This window comes from Rhineura floridana, chromosome 1, assembly GCF_030035675.1.
Source record: "Rhineura floridana isolate rRhiFlo1 chromosome 1, rRhiFlo1.hap2, whole genome shotgun sequence".
NCBI lineage: Eukaryota > Metazoa > Chordata > Lepidosauria > Squamata > Rhineuridae > Rhineura > Rhineura floridana.
In genome coordinates, this window is record NC_084480.1 from 165,949,098 (window position 1) to 165,972,491 (window position 23,394).

General features: G+C 43.8%; 1 protein-coding gene across 5 annotated transcripts in view; it reads right to left on the bottom strand.

Moving 5' to 3' along the window:
- PBX1 (PBX homeobox 1) overlaps window positions 1-7,294 on the bottom strand; it is a 480,515-nt gene extending 473,221 nt beyond the window's left edge. For 3 of the 5 annotated variants that reach the window (XM_061584460.1, XM_061584440.1, XM_061584470.1), the window contains exons 1-3: window positions 6,394-7,294; window positions 3,679-3,750; window positions 2,981-3,054 (exon numbers count right to left, since the gene is read on the bottom strand). In XM_061584460.1, coding sequence (XP_061440444.1) covers window positions 2,981-3,054; window positions 3,679-3,750; window positions 6,394-6,584 — 337 coding nt within the window. In that variant the 5' untranslated portion in view covers window positions 6,585-7,294. The remainder of the gene's footprint in view (window positions 1-2,980; window positions 3,055-3,678; window positions 3,751-6,393) is intronic. The other 2 variants (XM_061584450.1, XM_061584480.1) reach the window with 1 other exon arrangement.
- Between the last annotated feature and the right edge of the window lie 16,100 nt (window positions 7,295-23,394).

Consider the following 23,394-nt stretch of genomic DNA (forward strand, 5'->3'; position numbering starts at 1 on the left):
GCACTGGAACACCAGGGGTGAAAGGAGATGAAGAACACAGACACATACACAGAATACAAGCTGCAAACTATTTCAGCAGAGTGGGATTTTGATCTAGCGATATATTCTTTTCAATCTTTGTTGGAAGATGATTCTGACAGGATCAGTTGCAATATTACAACTTGTAACAAGTTGTAATATTACAATATGACAGAATTAATTGTAATACATTGCACTGTTTCTTCCTTTCCAACCATCAGCTTATGGAATTTCTTATCCCAAAATAACCATATTCACCTATTTAGCATCACAGTTTTGTTTTAAATTACAAAACATATGGTAAATTTTGTAATGGGGCACAGGTATTATGGATGCACTGGAAGGGAATTATAATTCCATGTGGAAAATAATTTCAATAAACTAACCATTATTAAAATATTTAAAAGTGCCCTGGTGCTTGTCAAACAATCCAGTGCTTTAACACTTACTGTCAGAACACTGAAAGGCAGAAGGTATACTTTGAATTAAGCAACTGGATAGAATATATCCAGAATGTATATAAAATGTTACCCTGGAATATGCCTGGCTGAGAACCCCACAACCCCCCCACCTCCTGGTTGCATTTTTTTTTATACTGAAAGCACTACAAAACCCAGCAAATCCAATCTCACAACTTAACTCTTAAAGTTTAGGAAATAGGCACATGAATGCATGTTTCTGCGTGTACAGCTAGTGGGAGTATGCCTGGTTAAAACACACACACCTCTATCAACTCACAACACAACTATAAGCATTAACAAAAACAAAACATATCTTTTTTGTATGCATCCCAAATCTCAAATGCATTGGAGCAGTAGGTTGGGCAGACAATTTACAATCTACAGTCAAAATGCAGTCCTCCCCCCAAAAATCTCCACTTCTGTATGGCCAGCATTATTATAATTCTGAGAATTACAGGTTTTTCCCCCAACCCTCCCGTTTCTATATTCGCAAAGATAATTTTTGGAAAAATAATGGGAGAATGCAGAAGCATCAGGAACAAATAGACAGGAAAATTCACTACAAAACTTAAGATTTGAAAGACTCATGGCATCTCACTATTTAGCAATAGCCCATTAAACTTTTCCCCATCTGTGCGTGCAAGAATGTCTGAATGAGAATAAGGCTAAGAGGTATACCAAACGCAGGTGGTGATTTTGCAAGGTTCAAATGATATGGAGATTATATTAGTGACATGCCAATAATATACAAAATACAACCCTCCAGCGGAGGATATTTCCAGTGTGGACCCCAATGCTGAAAAAGCTGGTCACTGGCTGTGCTCATAATACAACCAGAATTAACCCATTGGTAGGGAAAGTCAGATTTTCTCACCTCGCTCCAAATCCCAGCCTCTCCAAAGATTAGACTTGGGGGCGGTTCTAAAGAGATTCTGTTTTCACTAACCATCTGCTACCACTTCATAGCCATTTCCATTTCAGATCAAGGCAGAAATCAATTAAGACTGCCACACAAGGGACAAAAATTCCCAACAAATTAAATAAAATAGAGTTTGAAAACAGGAGACAAGGTAAGGTCTTGCTTTGTTTTTTTTGAGAGAGAGAGAACACAGAGGAAATAACAGAAAAAGAAAAGAAACCCCCATAATATTCAGATGTTCTTATATATTCAAGTGGCATTACATCACATCATAGAAAGACTGTAGAGACCCCTATACATTATTTTACAGGAGCCAAATAAAGAATGGCTTCTGAAAAGGGTCAGCATTCAGCTCTGCAGCCTTAAGGGCTCTAGAGGCATGAATGCCAATGCTGGGTGCTTTGTCTATGTTACAAGCTACACAAACAAGAGTTAACAAAGGACCTCCTTAGTCATCTTATCTAGATTGCAGGAGTCAAATAATCCCATTTCACTCAGCTGTTCACACGATAAAGCATATTCACTCACAGTTCAAAGGCATATAGACTTGGGTTTTATGAAAGCTGCTTTCCCTTTTATGTATCACCTTTCAATGTATATCAAGTGAGTTTGCAATCATATTTGTTGTCACTGTCATTCATGTCACACCCCTTATTTATTTGATTGAGAGATGAATTACTGATTAATACATTCTAGTTGGGGAGGGAAAGAGACAGGGATGGAAAATAGTAGATAGTTTGCAACACACCTCAACTGAGCAGTCGACTCAAGAGCTGAAATGCAGCAACGGTCTATGCTGCTACCTTTTCCTATGGGCTAAAGGCATAAGCCAGGATTTTCCCTATACAAAATTTAAAATAAATAAGCTTGGGATGTCACTGAACACTCTTCTCTGAGCATCTGCTGTTTAAGATCACCCTTGATTGATGACAGCTATTTTTAATTGTTGCTTTTAAAATTTAAATGCACCCCTGAGACATTTATAAGTGTATTAGTGCATGGCAGAAGGTCTGCAAGGTGGGAAATACTGAACGAAGGAACATTCTCATGCCATTAGCACCTTTGGCACCAAGAAAACTAAAATAGCCAACAATCCTATGTGTGTGTGTTTATACACATACAAACACGGACACACAGCCCTCTTTTAGTGTTTGTGTGTGTGTGTTATCTGGGCTCAGTATATGTCAAATGATGGACTTTTAGAGTGTTTTATACATGGAAACAATGTATTTTACAGTAACTTTTAAAACCTTAGTAAGACAAATATCCTTTGTAAAAAGGATTTTTAAAATTGCAATGTTAATGATACAGTTCTGGACTGTTTTCAACTAATGTAATATTTAAAGCAGTGATAAAGCATATAGTGCACTAGAAGAAGTATCTCCTGCATTATAAACACACATATGACTCTATAGTGCTATTTAGGCATCTATACATTAGGACAATGTAACCTCCAAAGCATAAAGCAATTGCTTCCTTTCCCTTTAAATAAAAATCTTAAATGAAGTAAGATTTTTGAGAAATACATGAAAAGTGAGAGCTAAAGAGGAAAAGGGTGCAAGATTATATAGTTTCTCCTTACCTGTTTTTTCTTTGATTTCACACAAGACATTAAAAAGTGCTGGCTTCATTCTGTGGCAGTTTAAAGCATGTTTTCTGCAACAAGAGCAAAATAATTTATATTTAGAGTGTGCCATAGAAGTACAAGAGGCCTTAAAAAATTAGATGGTATGGGATATTTTAGGTAAAAACATTGAAAGTTAAGCAGTCACCGAAATTATGCACAGGTGAAAAAAAAATTATATTACAATTTTATATTAATGAAACACCAGTTTGGTGACTGCCCAGCATATATGGCAATGCAAACGCCAGTAGTTTGGGTCAGTCTTTCAGCAGCATTCACAAATCATGCTTACTGGCCATTAACAGGTCAATGCTAGGAGGGTGTATAAGCCATTCATAAGTCTAATGAAGATCTTCTTCAAACACGTAGGGAACATTGGTATTCCTCTCATCCACCTCTCTCTTTATTCACCCGTTCATTGTGCAGATGCCATTGTATAAGCAAGGTCCTTCAACATGAAAAGCCGATGTACAGAAATTTCAGCCCTTGAGTTAAAGAGTATAGAAATACAGTGCAAGGGAAAAGCACATATACAATGTGGCGGGAGAAGGAAAATACTTTTATGCTCATACTTGCTTATTTGAGGGTGTTAAAATTAGTGTGCTTCAAAAACAGCCACCCTAAAACATGAATCAGAATGACACAAAAAAACCCACCTTGCTATTTTGCATTTAGACATGCATCTAGAATGTGCATGGATCTTTCTGGCCCTTGCTTTCTTATAGGTCCTGCAACAGGGAAGTTGTTGTTTATTAGGTTGATTAGTTTTATGTCCCAGCAAGTGTTCATTCAGACTGTTCCTGATATTTTTAAAATTATATTTCTCAGACATACACAATCTTTGTGAATATTTGTTGTGTGCAAAAGGTCTAATCTCATCTAGAATCAGTTGCAGAATGAGTTTTTGAATCAAGGTTACACATGTGGATATGAATGTTTTGATGCCTCAGGCATCTAAGGAAGACACGTCATTCCACTGGTTAACATGGGATTAATCCACTAGGAAGTTCTCCTTCACAAGCCTTAGGAAAGCTTTGGAGAGTTCCCAGTAATTTTGAAAGGCCTGCCACTCTGCTGTCCTCAATGACACCCAACATTTATTGTGTGAGGTTCCTGCCTCTCCTTCACAATTGGGGTGTCTCTGTATGAGCATCTGGTTAAAAAAAACCCAATTTCTGCCTCCAAAACATCTTTGGCCAAGTACAAATATGGGTAGATGAATATTGAAAAGCCTCACAATCACTTCAACTTCTCTACAATTCCTTATATGATTGAATAGAATAGGAAATACTGAAATGCACAGAACGCTTTTTAAAGCTGCAATACTACAAGAAACACTCCAGCTAAATGAGTGTGTAAGAGTAACTGCCTATAAAAAGCATCCTTACATTTGTATTGATTTCCCATTTCATTAGTACAGTATATAGATCTTTATACACACAAAACATTTCACCAAGCCAGCTCTTAAACTTTCAGAAGCAGCATCTTCCCTCCTCTTTGTCTAATGGCAATACTGGAAAGCATCATTCAACAGAAACTATTATTCACTGAGTCCAAATGTTTTATTAAAAGTTTTTATGAAATTGGTATTTTTCATTCTAGGTTTATTAAAAAGGTCTTTTGGAATAATTACCACCCCAGTACCAAGTTAGTTGTTACAAAGCTAATTAGTGAGGTGTGTAGTTTTCCAGGGACACATGGACTGTCTTCTCAGGTTGATAACGAATATATCTGTGATAACTGCAAGACACAAAATGCAGGTGAAATGCTAAAAGCTTTTCTTCAGGTAATAAAATTCTAATGGACACTGGGGAACTTTTTTGTGCTTTGTTTTCCTATTTTCCTTCTTGTCCATTCTTCTCTTCTGTAAATCCATGTCTTCATTTTCAACTTTAGTAATCATTTTGTAAATTTAAGTTGAGAGTATTATGCAAAGTCCCACATGTTTTACCTATCAGATGATGCTATTTAACTGTCTTGTTTCTTTTGAAGAAGCATCATTTTTAAAATAATAAATGTATGTGCAATACTAATCATTAAATCATCCAAATGAAAAACATAACTTTAGATACATTTAATTATTTTAAAATATGTCTAACACTAATCATTATTTTAAAATGCTCCCCCACCTCCAAATTTCCCTGAGTGTGTCACAAAATGGCATGTTATGTGATGAAATCAACAATCAAAACATAATTGCTAAGGGTAACATGAATTCTATGTCAAATGTTCCAATACGCACAATTAATGATATATACATATGTGCAATTGCCACACACTTGGTTATCTATACATGAATTTCATGCCGTTTTCAACATGAAAGCATATTCTGTGAAGGAAATGTGTATGTTTGCATGTGAAGCAGCATTTAATGGCTTGATTCTACTAGCCCAATTAATATGTTTCTGCTAGTGCTCAGTTAATATGTTCACTCATTAGTTTAGCAACAAAAACCTTGTTTGTGCCTTTATACACCAACAAATGGACACACGGTTCCAGTTACAGCAGCAGAATTAACTAATATAACAGAACCAGAAAACATACTCCTTTTGTACACCACAGTCCAACAAGTGTTACATATGATTAAGTCCACTAATTTCAATGGGATTAAGTGAGTTTAACTTTGCTGGATTGTAGTTAATGAGTTGAAGTGGCAGTGAACTTGGAGTAACCAGGATTCAATAAAGCAAACAAGGCCTTTTATTCCCCCCTCCCATTTCAAAAACAGAGATTGGGCCACCAGCACCCTTCAAAACTGCTCTATAAACCTAATTTTACAAACGTTTACAGCTCCTCAAAATAATTTTTGGAATAACTAATTCATGTATGTGTTTCATTCAACAGCTCAATTAGACGGTAGGTAGGTATGGAGGGATCATGCATCTAAAACTCAGAGGCTCAGTTATCCCGAAGCTCAGCTAGGAGAATGACAATATCCTTCTGATCAAACAAAACTACATTAAGTGGCTATTTGAGCCATTCTCCCCTTGAGCTGCCACAAAAGAACATGGAAAGATGCAGTTCCAAAAGAAAACAAGTCAGCCAACTTAGCTATCCAGCCCTGCCTAACTTGGTAAAGGGAGATGAGCAGAGCATCAGCGGTTTCTCCCCAGCTTTCTTTTTCTCTGTACGTATACACACACAGAGGGAAATATGCATATACTTAGATATGCAACTAGTCTATTAATGCGAACACATCCAGACAGGATGTTATTTTCTTCAGAACGACTTTCTTTCCTGCCCGTTATTGAAAGCACAGAAAACACGACAGCAAGGATTTTATTGGATCAGTATACTGCTTCGCGAAGAAGAAATGTGTAAGTATAATAATTATAATGATCACTACATTGCAAGGAGGAGGAAGGGCTCACCTGGCCTGCGCCTCATCCAAACTCTGGTCGGTGATGGTCATGATTTGCTGTAAAATGTCCCCAATGTCTTGCTTTCGTCCCCCCTCGCCTTCCGTGCCCCCGGCTCCATCCTGCATGTGTTGGGACAGGCCAGGATGCCCAGCCATCCCCACCCCGGCGTGGGAATGCATCAACCTGGGCTGATCGTCCATTGCCGCGGATAGGCGCGGACGGCTGCCCCTTCCTTTCCCCCTTCTCGTGCTCTTTCTGTGGCCGGCGGCGCGCTTCTTCTGGAAGAAGAACCAACTACCTTGTTTGGCTGCCTTCCTTTTCTTTCTTCTCTGATTTTTTGTTGTTGTTAAAGAGAAATAATATTATCCTTTGATGATGCCTATAAACCCTTCCGGAAGAGGGTGGGGAGACACCCTTGGAATTCTTGCAAGGAGGCTGCTGACTCCAGAAGAAAAGAAAAAACCTTCTCCTTGACGCACTTGAACAGGATCAAGGCGAGAAACCAGATCGGGCTTGGTTCCCCACCACCACCACCCTGTCCCAGCCAGGTTCTCGTCTTTCGCTTTTGTTGTGGCCAACAGAGCCGTACTGGGGATGATCGGCGTTTGGAAGGCTGCCGCTTAATCCTTCCTGTGGCAAAAATATGCCCTGATCTACAAGGAAAGGGGGAGAGTCAAGGAAACTTTCCCTCAGCCAACCAGCCTCACTTACTAGCCAGATGCTCTCCAAAAAGGGGATTTTGTGCTGCACAAGGCTGGGAGCAAAAAGCTTAGCCCAGCTTGACGCCGAGCCTTCCCCGCAGCTCTGTGCCTCGGCGAACTCCGGAGAGCCCCTTCCCAGCCTCCCGCTTTTGTTTGAGGCTCAGGCTCAGGACTCCTGAAACTGCCACAGAAAAGGCACAGCCAGCAAGGAAGGGGGAGGGGGGAGGGAGGCGAGCAGATGGGTGGTGCTGATGAGAGAGCCAAGCGGGCGCCTCACCGTCCTGATTGGCCACCGGCGGCAGCTCCTCCTCCTCTTCGCCATCATCAGCCCCCTCCAGGCGGCTGCCTGTCATTCACCGAGTTCAGAGGTGGGCTGCGCGGGAGGCTCCAACCCTTAAAGAGGCAAGCTGGCGATGGAAGCAGAAAAGCATCAGATCTCCTAACCTCCTGGGACGGCTGCAGATAACGGGTATATGCAGCACAGTACACTCAAGGGGAATATCCAAGTTGTGCAGCCAAATCCTGTGCATGTTTCTTAAAATGACAATTTATTTCTAAAGCACCTAAAATATGCATAGTGTGTGTGTGTGTGGGGGGATGAACAGAAGACAATTATAGCCTGCATATACAGCTTTTTAATTATATATAGTATTATTCTCATGGATGTCTGCAGGGGTGTTCTTGCCTTCCATTCTTAAATGGATGTATATATTGTAATGTGCATAGCCAGCCAGTTGGAAAGAGGTATAGAGCAATCTCTGAGACCACTTCTATTCAAAGTGGATGCCACAGTCAGACTCTCTGCATTTTCTGAAGGAGACACTTCCTAGGCCAGCAGGCTGCTCAGATGAATGCTGCTTGTTCTGACCTAATGATACTGCTTCTACAAATACTACAAGATTAGGAAACCCTAGGGGAAAAATATAAACAAAGGAGTTGTGCCTTTTGGGGATCAGGTGAAGGCCCAGCCTCACCTGAGGGGCAGGTGGGGGTGGTGTCTAAGAATAGAAACCAAAAGTGCTGGCTAAGTTATCTTGGGAAACAGAAACTTAGTTCTACTGTTTTGATTGGTTGAAGTTTGAAAGAGAGGCACAAGGGTTTTCTATATAAGGTTGCAGGAAAGAGACAGCAAAGAAACAGAATTGTTCCCACGTGCTTAGCTACGGAGATCCGCAGCTACAGTAGGGCCCTGCTTACCGGCGTTCTGTTTTGCGGCGTTCCGCTAATGCGGCGGCTCTCAATTAGGAGAAATTCCCCGTTTTAAAGCTGATTTTGTGATTTTCGTGCAACGCGGCCCATTATAGTCAATGGGTTCCGCTTTACGGCGATTTCCGCTTTACGGCGGGGGCCTGGTCCCTAACCCGCTGTATAAGTGGGGCCCTACTGTAGTTCAAAAAGCGGAAGACAGCTAGTGAGGCTCAAATGCTTAGTGACCCAATGTATCCTCCCCAAAAGAGCCAAAAAGATATCCAGATACAGGTAGTGGCAGGACATGAGAACATCCAGTTCACTGGCTTCCAGTTATTTTCCGGGCTCAATTCAAGGTGTTGGTATTAACCTTTAAATCCCTATACGGTTTTGGCCCAGTATACCTGAAGGAGCGCCTCCAACGTCATAAAGTGTGCCGCCCTACAAGATCTGCCACTCAGGGCCTTCTCTCGGTTCCGCCGACTAAAGTGGCTAGGTTGGTGAGGACTTGAGAGAGGGCTTTTTCTGTGGCAGCCCCCACGATTTGGAACTCCCTCCCAATGGATCTTCGACATGCCCCTTCCCTAGATATATTTCGCCGGGGCCTGAAAACTTGGCTTTTCCATCAGGCCTTTACGACCTTTGAGACTTCCAGGGTGAACTAGTTCTAGAACTGTAGTATGAACAATCTACTAAATACTGTAATTTTTACATTGTACTGTACTGGCTATATTGTTTATTGTATTTTATCATGTTTTATTGTACACCGCCTAGAGTGGCCACTAGCTAGATAGGCGCCCTATAAATTAAAGTTTATTATTATTATATCCCCACTGACAATACTGAGGCAGCAATACTGTACAACTTCAGTCTAGAGTTGGTTTAGAGAATAGCATTGGGTGATTGTCTTTCAGCCCCCTGGCAGCTGTAGTCTGGGGTGCCTCAGGGTACCACCTTGTCCTCAGTGCTGTTTTATATAAAGCCATTGGGAGCGGACATCAGGAGATTTGGGGCAAAGTGCCAGCAGTATGCTGATGATGCTAGCTCTATTTCTCTGTAACATCTGAATTGGGAGAGGCCATGCAAACCCTGGACCAGTCAGTGCCTGGACTTGATGGTGGGCTGGATGAGGACCAATAAACAAGATGGAGGCACTGTGGGTAGGTGGTTCCTGAGTCCAGATAATTGGTCAATTGCCTGCTTTAGATGGAGTCGTACTCCCTCTGAAAGAGCAGGTTCATAGTCTGGGGATGCTCCTGGATCCATCAAAGGGCTTATCCAAATGGAGCGGGATAATCCACAGTTTCCATATTCGGTTTGTCATCTGATAGTCCTCACTTTGCCTTTTAGTTTGCTCTTTCCCAATTAAAAAAAATGCTTTATTGCACCCGCACCCACAGCGGTAAGACCCCTACATTCTTTTCGCTTTTTCCAAACTCCGCCTCTAAAACCTCCCCCTATCAACCAATTGGTCATCAAAAAAATTACATATGCTCCTCTCCCCCTTTGCAACGAAGCACAATATGGCTGTAAAGGAGTTCTCACCTCTGAAGGAAAGGCTGCTGGTTGGTTTCACGCCTGCCTTGTTTGTATTTTCGATATTATGCTTAAATGAATGTATGCTTTTCTGCCTTTATTGATATTTAAGGAGATACACATACTGGCAATTGCACTTATTTCTCCAAAAAAGCAAGAAACGTGTCACACACACCCCTTCTCCCTTTCCTTCCCACGGAGAATGAAATTGACAAAGCTTTCGGAGCAGGCTTGAAACTGACCAGCAGCCCTTTTCTTGTTTGCATTTGCGATATTACACTTAAACAAATGTATGCTTTTGTGATTTGAAGCAAAAATCCCAGCAAGTAGAATGAAATTGACAAAGCTTTCGGAGGCAGGCTGAAACCAACCCCCCCCTTTCTTGCTTGCTGTGCATTGCAGATCTCACCCAGAGCGGCCGCCCAGTTTGCAGGCTGGCAAAAAATAAAATGCATCTGCGCAGTAGTTGCAGACCCCCCCCCAACATCCCACCATTGCAATGATTGGTTCAATTTTCCCGGGCTTATTCTCGCACATGCGCAAAAGTCCAGATACATGATTGGCTGGAATGAGGAGAAGGGGCAAAGGGAAACGCCCAAGAACTGCCCATCAGCTGTAAAGTCCGCGGTATTGCATCCTAACTCCTGATGGCACAGTGGATGATAACTGATTTTAAACAGCAAATCGCATTTTTGCCGGTATTGCAAAGAGCGGATTTAACCCGCGAAAATGCGTAACAGTGCGAGACATCATTTGGACGACTGAAAAATAATGAACACACATAGCGGGCGTGTCACACATTTTGCAGTCGTCTGGATGAGCCCTTAGTCACTAGAGGCCGAGGTGACCTCAATGAGTAGTGGTGCCTTTTACTGGCTTTGGCTGGTAAGACAGCTGTGGTCAGTTCTGGACCAGGAAAGCCTGACCACTCTTGTCCATGCATTGGTGACCTCCAGCTGTTGTCCATGCACTGGTGATCTGTAATACGTTCCGTGTGGGGCTGCCCTTGAGCATGGTCTGGAAGATGCAACTGGTGCAAAATGCAACAGCCCAACTGCTTTCTGGGGCAGGATACCACCAACATGTTAACCCACTGCTGAAAGAATTGCACTGGCTGCTCATTATCTGCAAGGCCAAGTTCAGAGTACTTGTTTTGGTGTACAAATCCCTATGCAGCTTGGGACCAGGATACTTACCCCTTATTGTATATACCCAGTCTATCAAGGCACTGCAGATGAGGGCCTTCTGCAGATATCATCTTAACAGGAGGTCCGTTCTGCACAACACAGGAAGCAGACCTTTAGTGTTGTAGCACCGACACTTTGGAATTCCATCCCCTAAATATTAGACAGGCGCTATCTCTGTTATCTTTTTGGAGACTACTGAAGACCTTCCTCTTTCAATAAGCTTTTTAAGTAGAGACCTTATCCTAGGCTGTGCCTGCTTTGGAACTGCTTTTTAAGATGTTTTCAAAGATTTCTTAAAATGTGCTTTTAAGAAGTTTTATTTTTAAAATGGTTTTGACATGTTTTAGGATGTATTTAATGTTTTGTCCTTTGTTTACCACCAAAAGCAACAAAAAAGCTTTCTTCAGGAGGTACATCCATAGTAAAACACAGGAAAAAGAAATGGTGGTACAGCAACTCAATGAGGATGGCAAAATGATAACAGATGACAAAGAAAAGGCTGAAGAGCTCAATTCCTACTTTGGCTCAGTCTTCCATCAAAAGAGGGTCTATGACCCTCCTGGGAAACATGAAGTTCAAGTGGCAGGATTGCAGCTTGAGACTGGTAGACAAATGGTCAAGGAATACCTAATCACTTTGAATAAGTTCAAATCTGCAGGGCCTGATGAACTGCATTCTAGAGTATTGAAGGAACTGGCTGAAGAACTCTCAGAACCACTATTATCTTTGCGAAATTGTGGGGGATGGGAGAAATGCCGGATGACTGGAGGAGAACTAATGTTGTCCCTATCTTCAAAAAGGGCAAAAAGGAGCATACTTTCTCTGTACAGGATTGGGACTTGCTTCTGAGTAAACAGCCAGCATTGCCAATGGTCAGGAAAGATGGGAATTGTGGTCCAACAACACCTGGTGGCCCACTAGTTGGGAAAGGCTGTCCTAGAATGTTGAAGGAACTGGCTGAAGAACACTCGGAACCACTGTCTTATCTTTGTGAAATCATAGAGGATGGTGAAGTGCCAGACGATTGGGAATGCTGTCCCAATCTTCAAAAATAGCAAAAAGGAGGAACCTGGGAAATACAGATCATTCAGCCTGACATCGATCCCTGGGAAAATTATGGAGCGGATTATAAAGTGGTCAATCTGTATGCACCTTGAAAACAGTGCAGTGATTACTAGAAGCCAACATGGATTTATCAGAGCTTGGAAGATTACTTTTAAAAAGTAATAAATTACAGTTACAACTACTTGGCCCAAAAAGTAGTAATTACCGTTACAATTACAATTGCTCTGAAAGTAACTGATTACTTTACTTTTTCTCAAAAGTAATCACTACAATTACATTTCAGTTACTTTTTAAAAAAAACTCCTACAAGGTGCTGGCCTTGGCTGCTGCACATCTAAGAAGACTAAAACAATATTAAAAATAAACACACACACACAGGGGGTAGTAGAATAAAAAATTTTATCCATAAGATTAACATAATGGCATAACAGAATCTCACATCCCCCCAAGCAATGAAGTTACCCCAACTCTTGAAATCAAATTTTACACTTGAAATGCTTTTATAATATGTTTCTGTTATGTCTCAAAAGAACAAGATGCTCAAAGAGCATGTCAGACAAGGAATGCCTTTTTACAGTCATTACGTTGCCACCAGTACTGAACAGGCGTTCTACTGCGGCGCTTGAAGGCATGCCTGTGTTGTGCTGCAAAAAACACCGCAGCACACGTGGAAAGCCATGGAGTGATGACACTTCCCTGCTGGGAGACCTCAGGTACCTCACCAGTTCCTCCTCAGCAGTGTCCACTGCTGACTTCTTGCCCTGGGGCAGAAAGTTAAAGAAGTCATCTTCTAAGTCATCTCCTTCCTGGTCTTTATCTGAAGACTGATCACTGTCCTCATTAAGTACACCCATCTTTATTTCAGCTTTCAGCAAGGCTTCCATTGTGTATCTAAGAAAGAGAGAGGATATGTTAACACATATATGTTAGGAAACCATCATCTGCTCTTCATTTCCTGATGCTTGTCATGTCCCCTGGTTCAGGGTCCAGCCTGAGCCTGTGGATGATGACATGGAAGGTAGGAAGGTGACCAAGTCACCACACTCATGGGGCAGCACAGCAGACCCTTAAGGATTACCTGCAGCAACCCAAGGTTGTGATGAGGAGCCCCAGGAAGAAAAGGCCCAGCCCCTGCCTACCACCTTAAGCCCTCTGATGCCTCCCTTGAGACAACATTTCCCTTGGAGTAATCCACCCAAAGGGCTTCCCTAATGTTCTTACTTGTTGGTATGGGTGGTGGCCTGACACGATTCCAGCCAATCTAGTTTGAAGCGAGGGTGTAGGCAGGCTGCCAGAAGAAGCCTCTTGTCCTCCCAGATAGCTGCAAACCGCTTTCTTAGGGCTTCGCGCACACCTCTCAGCAGCTGAAAACAGTTATGTGTACCTCTCAGGTTTGTTTTCCAGTCCTTCTAACTTGCGGTCCAGATTGAAGAGCGTTGGTAGCAAATACCCCATGAACATGCCGTTCTCCCGTTGCAGGATATCTAGGGACTGGGCTAGTGGCTCCATAATCTCTGTGTATTCCTGTACCACTTCAATCTCAGCAGCTGTGATCCTGGACAAGGAGCAGCAGTCCATTATGGTGTGCATTTTTAGTGGCACAGTTGACAGGAGCTCATGTAGTTGCTTCAACGCATCAAAGGTGGAATTCCACCTGGTCTTATTTGGTACCTTCAGATACACACCACATTGCGCATGGATATACTCAGCAATCTGTGCTGACTGGTTCTGCTTGGACCACAACTTGCTGCACTTTCCCATCAAGGAACGAAACTGTTTCTTGAAAGGACCAAGAAGACTACTTTTGGAGGAGTCAGAAAGCATGGCCTCTATGTCTTGTGTTGCCACAAGGTTGAGGGTGTGGCTAGCACATCTCTGGTGTGGTAAAACAAAATCCTCTCCTGAGACTGCAGCTTCTTCCTCTGCCTCAGGTCCTGTGTCCAGGATCTCACAGATAGGCACAAACTCCACCTCAGCCTCCTCCTCCTCCTAGTTATCACCATCATCGTCACTGGTGCCTGCAGCTTCCACTGGTTCTTTGGCCATGAAAACTCTGAACGCTTTCACAAAGTTGGAGCCATTGTCTGTAGTAGTGCACATAACTTTGTTGTGGATCCTGTACTGCACATGTACATCATGCAGTGCTTTTGAAAGGACATCGTATGTATGGCGCCCCTTCAGACGCTTACAAGCCAAGGCCCCGACCTCACGTTTCAGGGTAGTTGGGTTGATCCAGTGGGCTGTTACCCCAAAGTAACTCTTCTTGCCATTGGTCCAACAATCTGCAGTGGTTACTATATATGCCACAGCACCCATTCGGTTTGCAAGAGTTTCTCTCATGTGGCATGCTCTCTTCTCAATTCTGTCTCTCAGAGTCTTGGCACATATGATGGTGAGATCTTTGGGGAGTCCAATGCGAACCAGATTAATGAATGATGGTTTGTCCACAGTCTGAAGTGGTAATGTCTCCTCTACAATGAAATCAATGATTCTCCTGTCGAGATTGCTCTGGGTGACAGGCTCCCTGCCAGATCCCCACCTCTCAAGGGTTGTCTGCTGCTGCTTCAGCATTTTGGGAGGAGAGGTGTCATGCATTGGTTCAGGAAGGCCACGTCTCCTTGCCTTTATTGCTTCTTCAATTGCTCTCAGCTTCTCAGGGTGTGCCCTTTGAGGAAGAAGAACAAAGCATGAATCCAAGAAAAAATGGAAGAGGAACTTCACAATTTAAACTTAAATAGACAATGGACACTCTTTGAGGACCAGCATGACAAAGCTTACCTCAAAATGTTTCTTCACATTGGATGAGGAGGAAACAGCTGATCTCAGATTTTTGATCCTTGGAAGGCAGTAATTGCATCGTACAACAACATTTTTCCCACTCTGGCTCACAAATGTACAAGCTTTCTCAAAGCCAAACCATGGTACTTGCTGTTCTGCAGATGTGGCTGTGGGCAACTGGCACTGCTTCATGCCCTCCTCCTCCTCATGCACAGGGCCTCCTTTCTGAACCTCACTTTCTAGTTTTGCCTCCTCAGGATCAACAAGCTGTGACTCAAGTGGCCGCACTAACTGACTGCTGCTCTCAGCAGCAAAACCTGCAACAGGCGTCTCTGTAATAAACAAGAGATAATGCTCCTATATGGGTGAACTTCAGCTGTGATGTGCCCCCATCTCTTCCCCATGCTGCAAGATCCCCCAGTCAGAGTGGAAGTAAGCAGGTCGATAGCACAATTAAAAGAGATCCTATTTGCATCATTTTTGCTCACTGAATAACCCTGCCTGGGCCAGTCTAACCTACTATCTCACAGGGTTGTTGTGAGAACAAAATGAGACTAGGGTTCAAATCCCCACATAGCCAAGAAGCTCACTGGGTGACCTTGGGTCAGTCACTGCCTCTCAGCCTCATGAAAACCCTATTCATAGGGTCACCATAAGTTGGAATCAACTTGAAGGCGGTACATATATTTTTTATTTTGAATATGATGATTATGATAATAAATATGCAGCATTTCAAATTAATTCTGTATGAGAAGCATTCCATGCCAAGCTTGGAAAACCAAGGATGAGGTATAAAATGTAGACAAAAATACTTTTGACAAAATGCCGTTTATCTTTTATCTTTTATATATATGAGCCTGGGTAGGGAACATTTAATCTAGCCTACTTGCTTTCAGCAAGAAGGGTTAAGTGCCTTCAGGCCAGGGCAGTCACCAGAAGGCCACAGCAGAGACAAAGGAGCCTAGTGTTGTGGAGATGTTAGATGGGAGCTTTGGGGAGTAAAGATGGAGGCTCCTGAAGGCTGCAATTCTAAACACACTTACTAAGGGATTAAGCCCCATGGAACTCAACAGGACTGACTTCTAAGTAGATATAGTTTGGACTGTGCTGTTGGTAAACCTTGACTAGGGTTCTTCTGCAAAGACATCCATATCCAAGCAGGGTTGGCAACCCCCTGCCTGGAATACCCTGCCCTTATCTTTTAATGTGGCTGCTCCAAATGTTTTTACAGATTTGACCCTTTACTTCAGAAAGAGGTCTGAAAAATGAGTAAGAGTAAGAAGTATCTTTTAAAATTGTTCTTTTCAATTCGAATGAACATCATACCTAGGGCAGATCCACACCATTCCTTTAAATCACATTCAACACCCATTTGAAGCACATGAATCCCACCACAGAATCAGGGGAACTGCAGTTTGTTAAGAGTGGTGAGAACTATAACTGTGAGGGGGATATGACATTTCCCAGAATTCTTTAGGGGAAGTCGTGCGCTTTAAATGCGAGTTGGATGTGCTTTACACATATTGTGTGAATCCGCTTAATAAATTTTGCCTGCATGTAAATTATTTTAATTAATTTTTCAAAATGGAAATAAGCTATAAAGTGTAGTGGGTGACCATGGGCTACTCACCATCTGTCAGCCTATCTGCCCCTCAGGATGAAAACAATGGAGAACCATGACTACCCCAAGGCATACTTAAAATGTAAAGGAAGTATTGTACAACCATAGTATGCGATTGGATACTTATAGGGACACAGCATGACAAAACTGGGTGGAAGTAATGAGTGGGGTACCACAGGGCTCGGTCCTGGGCCCAGTGCTCTTCAACATTTTTATTAACTACTTGGATGAGGAGGTACAGAGCATGCTTATCAAATTTGCAGATGATACAAAACTGGGGGGCATAGCTAATACCGTGGAAGATAGAAACAAAATTCAAAGGGACCATGATAGGCTGGAGCATTGGGCTGAAAACAACAGAATGAAATTCAACAGGGATAAATGCAAAGTTCTACACTTAGGAAAAAGAAACCAAATGCACAGTTATAAGATGGGGGATACTTGGCTCAGCAGTACGACATGCAAGAAGGATCTTGGAATTGTTGTTGATCACAAGCTGAATATGAGCCAACAGTGTGATGTGGCTGCAAAAAAGGCAAATGCTATATCAGGCTGCATTAACAGAAGTATAGTATCCAAATCATGTGAAGTATTAGTTCCCCTCTATTCATCACTGGTTAGGCCTCATCTTGAGTGCTGTGTCCAGTTCTGGTCTCTGCACTTCAAGAAGGATGCAGACAAACTGGAACAGGTTCAAAAGAGGGCAACTGGGGAGATCCAGTGCCTGCAAGGGAAGAGGACCATCACTGCCCAGGGAGGGAGAGCCATTTGCCTGCTTTGCTGCTGCTGCTGCTTGGCCAACATCTCTGCTCTCTCCTTCTTGGGCTCCTGCTCTGCACGTGGGCACCTCGCAGGACCAGGCTCCAGGTACTCAGCCAGCTGTGCCTGATACTGTTCCACCTGTCCCTTCTTTGGAGGGGATATGTAAGCCGGCTGGCTGAGGGGGCTTGGGAGATCCAGTGCCTGCAAGGGAAGAGGACCATCACCGCCCAGGGAGGGAGAGCCATCTGCCTGCTTTGCTGCTGCTGCTTGGTCAACATCTCTGCTCTCTCCTTCTTGGGCTCCTGCTCTGCACGTGGGCACCTTGCAGGACCAGGCCCCAGGTGGCGCTTTTCCCGGGAAGAAGAACAGTTTGAGAGCTGCGTTGGTGCGCATGGAGCACGGGACTGTGGTTGTTGTGTAGACCTGAATGGAATGAGTGGATGTTTGTATGACTGTATGTTGTGAGTGTGTGTGTATTTTTATTTTATTTTATTTTATTTTTATTTTATTTTATTATGTCCCTGGGCGGGATGATAGGGTATTGGGAGGGGGGACCAGAGGGGGCCCCTGTTAGCGTAGTGACGGGTAATGGGAGGTATGGCGTTGTGAGGAGGACATGCCGGTTGAGGGGAACTCGGCCCAGACAATTGGTGGCTGTACCGTGTTCCGGTCCTCCCCACATCCACAGGATTGCTGGTAGCTCTATCAGCCAACTCTCGGATCTCAAGTTGCTGCTTCTTAATGCCAGATCGGTAAATAATAAAGCTTCCCTCATCCATGATTTAATTGTGGATGAGGCGGCCGATCTGGCGTTTATTACTGAGACATGGGTGAGCGATCTGGGAGGCATCAATCTCTCCCAGCTGTGCCCACCTGGGTACTCGGTTCAGCATCTGGGTAGATCCGAGGGTCGAGGAGGGGGAATCGCTGTGGTCTATAGAAGTTCCATCCCTCTCATTAGGCACCCTATCCAGGTAGCTAATGGTCTGGAGTGTCTCCATATTACGTTGGGTCAGCGAGACAGACTGGGAATACTGTTGGTATACCGTCCACCCTGCTGCCCAACAGCCTCCCTAACTGAGCTGACGGAGGTGGTCTCGGGTTTGGTGTTGCGATCCCCCAAATTTATGGTATTGGGGGATCTCAACATTCATGCCAAGACCGCTTTGTCTGGGGCGGCTCAGGACTTCATGGCCTCCATGACAGCCATGGGGCTGTCTCAATTTGTTACTGGCCCTACGCATATTTCGGGGCACACTCTAGACTTAATTTTTGCTACTGGAGCAGGGGATGGTGATCTGGGAGTGAGGGATTTTACATCTATTCCTCTGTCATGGACAGATCATCGCCTATTGAGGTGTAGGCTCACAATGTTTTCTCCCCTCTGCAAGGGTGGAGGACCAATTAAGATGGTCCGCCCCCGGAGACTAATGAATCCTGAAGGTTTTCAGAAGGCTCTGGGGAGTTTTCCGGCTGATAAAACTGACGCTCCTGTCAATCTGTGGAATACGGAAATGACCCGGGCAGTTGACATGATCGCCCCGGTGCGCCCTCTCCTCTGCAGAGCTCAATTGGCTCCGTGGTTTACCCCGGAGCTAAGAGTGATGAAGCAAGAAAGGAGACGGCTTGAGTGCAAATGGAGACAACTCCCGACGGCTGTGGTCTTTCACTTGTGAAGATCTCTACCAAGCTCTATGTGAAGGCGGTGAGGGCAGCGAAGAAGCAGTACTTTGCTGCCTCCATTCAGTCATCTTCTAACCGCCCAGCGGAACTTTATAAGGTTGTTCGGGGACTTTTACACTCTGGTCCTCAGAACGCAATAATACCATCAATAGCCCGCTGTAATGAGTTTGCGAGACACTTCCAAGATAAGATCACAAACATCCGCCGGGACCTTGACTCCAATATTGTAGCAGTTGAGCCTAATGAGGTGTCCGGAGCACATTCCTGTCCTGTTTTATTGGATGAATTTCAGTTGGTTCAGCTCGAGGATGTGGACAAGGTGCTTGGACAGGTGCGGGCGACCACTTCTGCTCTGGATCCTTGCCCCTCATGGCTAATAAAAGCTAGCAGGAACGGAACAGCTGGATGGGCCAAGGAGGTGATCAATGCCTCTTTACGAGAGGGAGTGGTACCACCCTGCCTGAAACAGGCGGTGGTGAGACCGCTCCTAAAGAAACCCTCCTTGGACCCTGAAAATCTTGACAACTATAGACCGGTAGCAAATGTTCCGTTCCTGGGCAAGGTTTTAGAGCGTGTGGTCGCTCACCAGCTCCAGGCTCTCTTGGATGAAACTGATTATCTGGATCCATGTCAATCGGGCTTTCGGCCGGGGTTTGGTACAGAAACAGCCTTGGTCGCCCTGTATGATGACCTCTGTCGGGAGAAAGACAGAGGGAGTGTAACTCTGTTGGTTCTCCTTGATCTCTCAGCGGCTTTTGATACCATCGACCATGGTATCCTTCTGGGACGTCTTGCGGACTTAGGAGTTGGAGGCACTGCTTGGCGGTGGCTGTGCTCCTACCTCAAGAATCGTCTCCAGAAGCTGGTGCTTGGGGAGCATTACTCAAGTCCCTGGATACTCCAATATAGGGTCCCACAGGGTTCAGTTCTGTCCCCCATGCTCTTTAATATCTATATGAAGCCGCTGGGCGAGGTCATTAGGAGATTTGGAGTGCGTTTCCAGCAATATGCTGATGATACGCAGCTCTACTTCTCCTTTTCATCTTCTTCAGGTGAGGCTGTTAACGTACTAAACCACTGCCTGGCCGCGATAATGGACTGGATGAGAGCTAATAAACTGAGACTCAATCCTGACAAGACTGAGATGCTGTTGGTGGGGGGGCTCTCTGCCCAGATGGTTGATGTCCGACCTGCCCTAGATGGGGTTACACTCCCCCTAAAGGAGCAGGTCCGTAGTTTGGGGGTCTTATTAGATCCGCTCCTGTCACTGGAGGCTCAGGTAGCCTCGGTGGCACGGAATGCGTTCTACCAGCTTCGGCTGGTAGCCCAACTACAACCCTATCTGGATAGGGAGAACCTTGCTACAGTTATCCATGCTCTGGTAACCTCTAGACTGGATTACTGTAATGCACTCTACATAGGGCTACCTTTGAAGACGGTTCGGAAACTTCAGCTGGTGCAGAATGCTGCGGCCAGAGTTCTTACTGGGACAAAGAAATTTGACCACATAACACCTATTCTGGCCCAACTGCACTGGCTACCAATATGTTTCTGGGCCAGATTCAAAGTGTTGGTTCTTACCTATAAAGCCCTTAACGGCATCGGACCGCAATACCTGGCAGAACGCCTCTCCCGCTATGTACCTACCCGGTCGCTGCGCTTGACGTCGAAGGCCCTTCTCCGTGTCCCAACGCATAGGGAGGCACGGAGAACGATAACTAGAGCTAGGGCCTTCTCAGTGGTGGCCCCCGAACTATGGAACGCCCTCCCTGATGAGATACGCCTGGCGCCTTCTTTGTTATCTTTTCGGCGCCAGGTAAAGACCTACCTCTTTGCCCAGGCATTTTAAAAAATTTTAAAATTTGAATTTAAAATTGAAAATTTTTAATTATGTTTTATTGTGTATTGTATTTACATCCACTTGTATTTTAACCTGTTTTATTATGCTGTACACCGCCCTGGGAGCTTATTGCTATAGGGCGGTCTAAAAATGTAATAAAATAAATAAATAAATAAACAAGGATTATCAGGGGACTGGAAACAACGCCCTATGAGGAGAGACTGAAGGAACTGGGCATATTTAACCTGGAGAAGAGAAGACTGAGGGGAGATATGATAGCACTCTTCAAGTACTTGAAAGGTTGCCACACAGAGGAGGTCCGGGATCTCTTCTCGATGATCCCAGATTTCGACTGGACATCAGGAAAAGCTTCCTAACTGTTAGAGCCATACAACAATGGAACTAATTACTAGAGAGGTAGTGGGATCTCCGACACTGGAGGCATTCAAGAGGCAGCTGGACAGCCATCTGTCAGGAATGCTTTGATTTGGATGCCTGCATTGAGCAGGGAGTTAGACTTGATGGCCTTATAGGCCCCTTCCAACTCTACTATTCTATGATTCTATGGAAATATTTATATAAGCATGACTATCAGATATGTTTATTTGTATAACCTGTAAAGATATTTATAGTGTAATCCTATGTTTGTTTACTCAGAAGCAAGTCCCAATGTATTCAATGGGGCTTACTCAACCAGGGAAAACTGCAGCCTCAAGTGATAAAGAACTTGTTCTTTTAACAAGTCCTTTAAGTTGAGACCTTATCCCAGTCTGCGTCTGTGTTGAAATTGCTTTTTAATATGTTTTTAAACTTTTTCTTAAAAAAATGTTTTTAAAGCTTTTAAAAATGTTTTTAAAGATGTTTTGTTTTAATATATTTTAAAGTCTGTTTTTATGATTTTTAAAGTGTTTTTAGTGCTTTTGTTTGCTGCCCTGGGCTCCTACTGGGAGGAAGGGTGGGATATAAATCAAATAATAAAAATAAATAAATAAATAAACTTCATTCATTTTTTAAAAAAATGAGTATTAGTTTCCTACATAATAAAAACTGTGATAAACCCTGCCTAATTTCTTTAAAAATAGGGTTGGAGCGAGAGAGATTTACAACACAAACACAAGTCTGCACTATGTTTACTCACAAGTCCCATTAATTTACAGCACAATCCTAACCATGTCTACTCAAAAGCAAGTCCTAATGGAGTTCAATGGGGTTTACTCCAGGTACATGCTTTACTCCTAGAAATGGCTTTACTCCCAGAAAAGCAGATATTGGATTAAATACTTTCATATTTCATAGCCCAGGGTCTGACTCTTGGACAGAAGAGGAAAAAAAACATTAAGCCATATTACTTATGCAAACTGCAAAAAACTCAAAGCCACCATATTCTGACGTTCAGCCTAGGCATGCCTGGATCAACAAGTCACAACTCTGGCGTCATTAGCTACAATCATGAAAGGGTGGGGTTACAGCCAAAGCTTTGAAAAGTTACTTTTTTAAACTACAACTCCCATCAGCCCCAGCCAGCATGGCCACTGGATTGGGCTGATGGGAGTTGTAGCTAGAGCATGGATCTGTTTAAAAAAAAGTTGTGCGGGGGGGTGACGTTTTGGTGTATATCTTGGGAATTAGACCACCTAGAAACTTACTTTTTTAAAAAAATTGAAGCTGAGAGTCCGGAGAGTAAGGGGTGGTAGCCAGAGAGCCGGAGGCCCCTCCCCCAAAACCAGAGACTCCAGCCGAAATCACACACACTGGGGTGCACACACACACACACAAATCATCGTCACTCACCTCCACAGCTCTTCGCCATTCTGCTGCTGCCTTCCTTGCCCTGGCTTTTTCCTCCAGCGTCCATTTTTTCCTCTCAGAGTCAGACAGTAGCAGGCCCTGCCTATTCACCTCTTCCCTCGTGCCTCCTAACACAGATCACAAGGGAAGAGAGAGTCTGCGCAGAGGTCCAATCAGTGTGAGGCACATGTCTTGTGTTAACCAATCACAGCCAGGAGCTGACTTCCCCTTGTTCCCGCCCCCAAGTAACATCCAACCTAACGTGGAAACGTTAAAGTTGCAGCTGAAAAGTAGGGAAATTACTAGTCGTTCCTTTACTTGCCAAATGTAATGGAATTACCCACTCGTTATTTAAAATTGTAACAAATTACAAGTAACTCGTTAAAAATAACGAGTTACTTCCAAGCTCTGGGATTTATAAAGAACAAATCACGCCAAACTGACCTTATCTCATTTTTTAATCAAATCATCTACCTTGTAGACTGTGGGAATGCTGTGGGCATAATTTATTTTGACTTCAGCTAAGCTTTTGACAAAGTGCCCCATGATATTCTGATTAGCAAAAAATGTGGGCTGGATGGAACAACTATCAGGTGGATCCACCGTTGGCTACACAGTTGTACTCAGAGTGTACTCAGAGTACAGCTGCAGCACTAGGGGACTGAGGAAGACCTGCCCTGCAATGCTCCTCTTCATGCTAATAGGCTGCTTGCTTGCTTGCTTGCTGCTGCAGCAGCTACTCAGCTACCACCACCGCCCTCTCCCTGTTGGACTTCTGCTCTTCAGGGGTCACACCTTGCAGGACCAGGTCCCCAGGTACTCAGCCAGCTGTTGCTGATATCATCCACCTGTCCCTTCGCT